The sequence below is a fragment of the Emiliania huxleyi genome (genome assembly GCF_000372725.1).
Source record: "Emiliania huxleyi CCMP1516 chromosome Unknown EMIHUscaffold_1557, whole genome shotgun sequence".
Classification (NCBI taxonomy): domain Eukaryota; phylum Haptophyta; order Isochrysidales; family Noelaerhabdaceae; genus Emiliania; species Emiliania huxleyi.
Genome location: NW_005201028.1, coordinates 1 through 2,564, shown reverse-complemented (window position 1 = coordinate 2,564; position 2,564 = coordinate 1). Strand labels below are relative to the sequence as shown.

The 2,564-nt window shown below is 63.5% G+C and overlaps 1 protein-coding gene across 1 annotated transcript; it reads left to right on the top strand.

The window, feature by feature from the left end:
* Positions 1-1,936: 1,936 nt before the first annotated feature.
* EMIHUDRAFT_122862 (Hypothetical protein) lies at positions 1,937-2,456 on the top strand (the record flags this gene model as incomplete). The annotated part of the gene is made up of 1 exon (XM_005785988.1): positions 1,937-2,456. A coding segment is annotated over one exon (520 nt), but the record flags the coding sequence as incomplete, so codon positions are not given.
* Positions 2,457-2,564: the final 108 nt, after the last annotated feature.

Here is a 2,564-nt window from a genome sequence, read left to right as displayed (position 1 = left end):
CCTTTATTTGTGAGCCAGGAATCGAACGGGTTGCAAAATGTGTCTCGGCACGGGTCGAAAGCCAGCCAGGGCGGCAGCATCGCGCCGCCAATCTCTCTCTCTCTCTCCAAACGAGAATCTGAGGGAGGCGTGTAGAGGATGTAGAGTGTAGAGCGCTGTAGAGCGATGTAGAGATGTAGAGCGCTCTGGAGCGCTGCAGAGCTGTAGAGACTTGAGCTCTACATCCGGCCATCCGGCGCGGGACGGACTGCCTCCGTCCGATGTTAGAGCGATGTAGAGTGCGAATTCACAGTGAAATCACTAAGTAAATCGCGCTCAACATCGCTCTACATCGCTCTCTACATCGGGAGAGAGACACACACACAAACCCCTCTCCCTTTCTCCCACGCACGCCCAGGGCCGGGGAGCTAAGAAGCGCACCCATAAAGGCCGGACGATTGGCATCGGGTTGCGGGCAAGAGAGCCCTAGCCCTGGGGGGTGCGCGGTCGCAGGGCCATAACACGGGTCTCTGAGGGTTAGCTCCGCGCTCCGGGTTTCCCTAAGCGGCGGAATTTTCCCTCGCGCTTTGGGTCCCCCTCTAGCAGCAGAACGCCCCGCCTCAGCCCTCTACTCGGAGCTAAAGAACACTCTCCGAGGGTTGGACCCGCGTACCAGGTTCCCCTTCACACTGCATAAGTAAATAAATAAACAAAGAACTAGACAAATGCCAAATTCCAAATCGCAAACATACAAACCCAAACGCAGGCGGAATAAAACGGACATCCCAAGCTAGGGCTGGGTCGAGGACAGACACGTCCCCACCTTTGCAGGATTTTGCAAAAGCGAGGCGGGGAGGGCGCATCGCCGCGCGGAGAGAGGGCTGGGATAGGGGACAGGGCACGTACAGGGGATCTCTCTCGCATAAGATACGCACTCCCACTCGGCGGCGCGAGGGCAAGGCTGGGCGTCCTATGTTTGTGCTCCACCCCGGACCCCTCGCTCTCGGGCACTAGATCTATCCATCTGACCACTCATCTGAGGGGCTTGGCGAGCGGCGGCCCGCGCTGTAGCAAAGATTTTTCTTTTTTGGCCCGGATGGGTGGACGCGACGTGCGAGTAGGTAGGTAGAAAGGTGAAGAACAGCCAGGCTCGGACTGGACACCAACGCGGTATGGGTGGACGCTGGACAGATGATGACGACACGCACGAGCGACACACAGACACAAACAAGCTCACAAGACACACAGCCAGCGGGCTGCCACACACCCTGAGTCGGCGTACACATAACTCAAGGCCATATCCTCCCTGTCGCCCCCCCCAGCACTCCACGGTGCCAAGAGTACAAACAAGGGCGCAACAAACAACAGACGACAGGAAGTGATATGCGAGGCTAGAGCGGGCTTGCTCTACCTCCAGCAATCTCTCCGGCCGGCGAGGCACGGACGAGACCGTGTGTGGGGTCTAGTGAGGTGTCTATGGACGCCCTCCTCAGAGGCTAGCTGCCTGCGGCTAGCCCTTCTCGCACTCACAGGCGATGACAACCCAATGTATGAGTGTATGCAAGCAGAGGCGCGTGTCCTAATTCTAGGCCGCACGTCGTGGCACTATGACGGAGGTAGACGTGCGACCGCAGCGCGCTCACCACAGTCTCGGTGGTGCGCGCGTGTTAGCGATAGAGTTGCGGGGAGAGCCATGCCCGACTTTTCGAAGGCGAGCCCCACGCCACGGATGCCAGCCGTGCTTTCGCGGCCATTGTGCGAGGCGTGAACCGCGCCATTCGCTCTCACCTGGCAACCCTGTCTGCACGTCTCGCGCGCGCGTGAACAGGGCTCCAGGCCCCAAATTACGTGTGAGTGTTAGAGTTGTTTGGTATGGCTAAAAATCTCTCTCTCTCTCTCTCACCGCAGGCGCGTGGTTTCTCGTTTTGAGCGCAACGAGCGCCGCTTCCCAGGCGCCATGTCTACTGACGAGGCCCAGCTCCGGGAGCGCCTGGTCGGCGCCAAGCGCCGTAGTGCGAGCGTCGCCGCTGCGCCGCCGGCCCGGCCTCCCGCGGCGGCCGGGCCGCGGGCTGCGTCGCCGCAGTGTCGCAGCCTCTCGGCGCTGGTGGCGTCGCAGGTGGGAGCGAATGCCGCGGGCTGCTACCACGAGCTGCTGCGCGCTGAGTCGCGGCTGGCCTCGGAGCTCACCGCCAGGGCCGCCGCGTTCGAGCACGAGCTCCGGTTCGCAGGCGGCGCCACTGGGGTGCACTCGCCCACGCCGCGCACGCGTTTGGTCCGTCTCTTTGTCGGCTCGTCGCTCGAGCCGGCGCCGGCGCCGCAGGTCGCCGGCGCGCCCCCGGCGCAGCCCTCCGTCGCCTGGACGGTCAAGGTGTGGGCGAAACGCATCCAGGACCCGCCCGCGGCCACGCCGCCCACCGAGGCTGCGGTGGCACAGCAGCAGCTGTCGGACAACGGCGGCGGCGAGGGCGAGGGCGGCGGTGGCAATGGCGAGGCCGCCGTCGCCCCTGCCGACGCCGACGCCGCCGCCGCAGCAGCAGCGGCGGCGGCGGCGGCGGAGGAACAGGAGCCTCTTGAGCTGCGCCGCT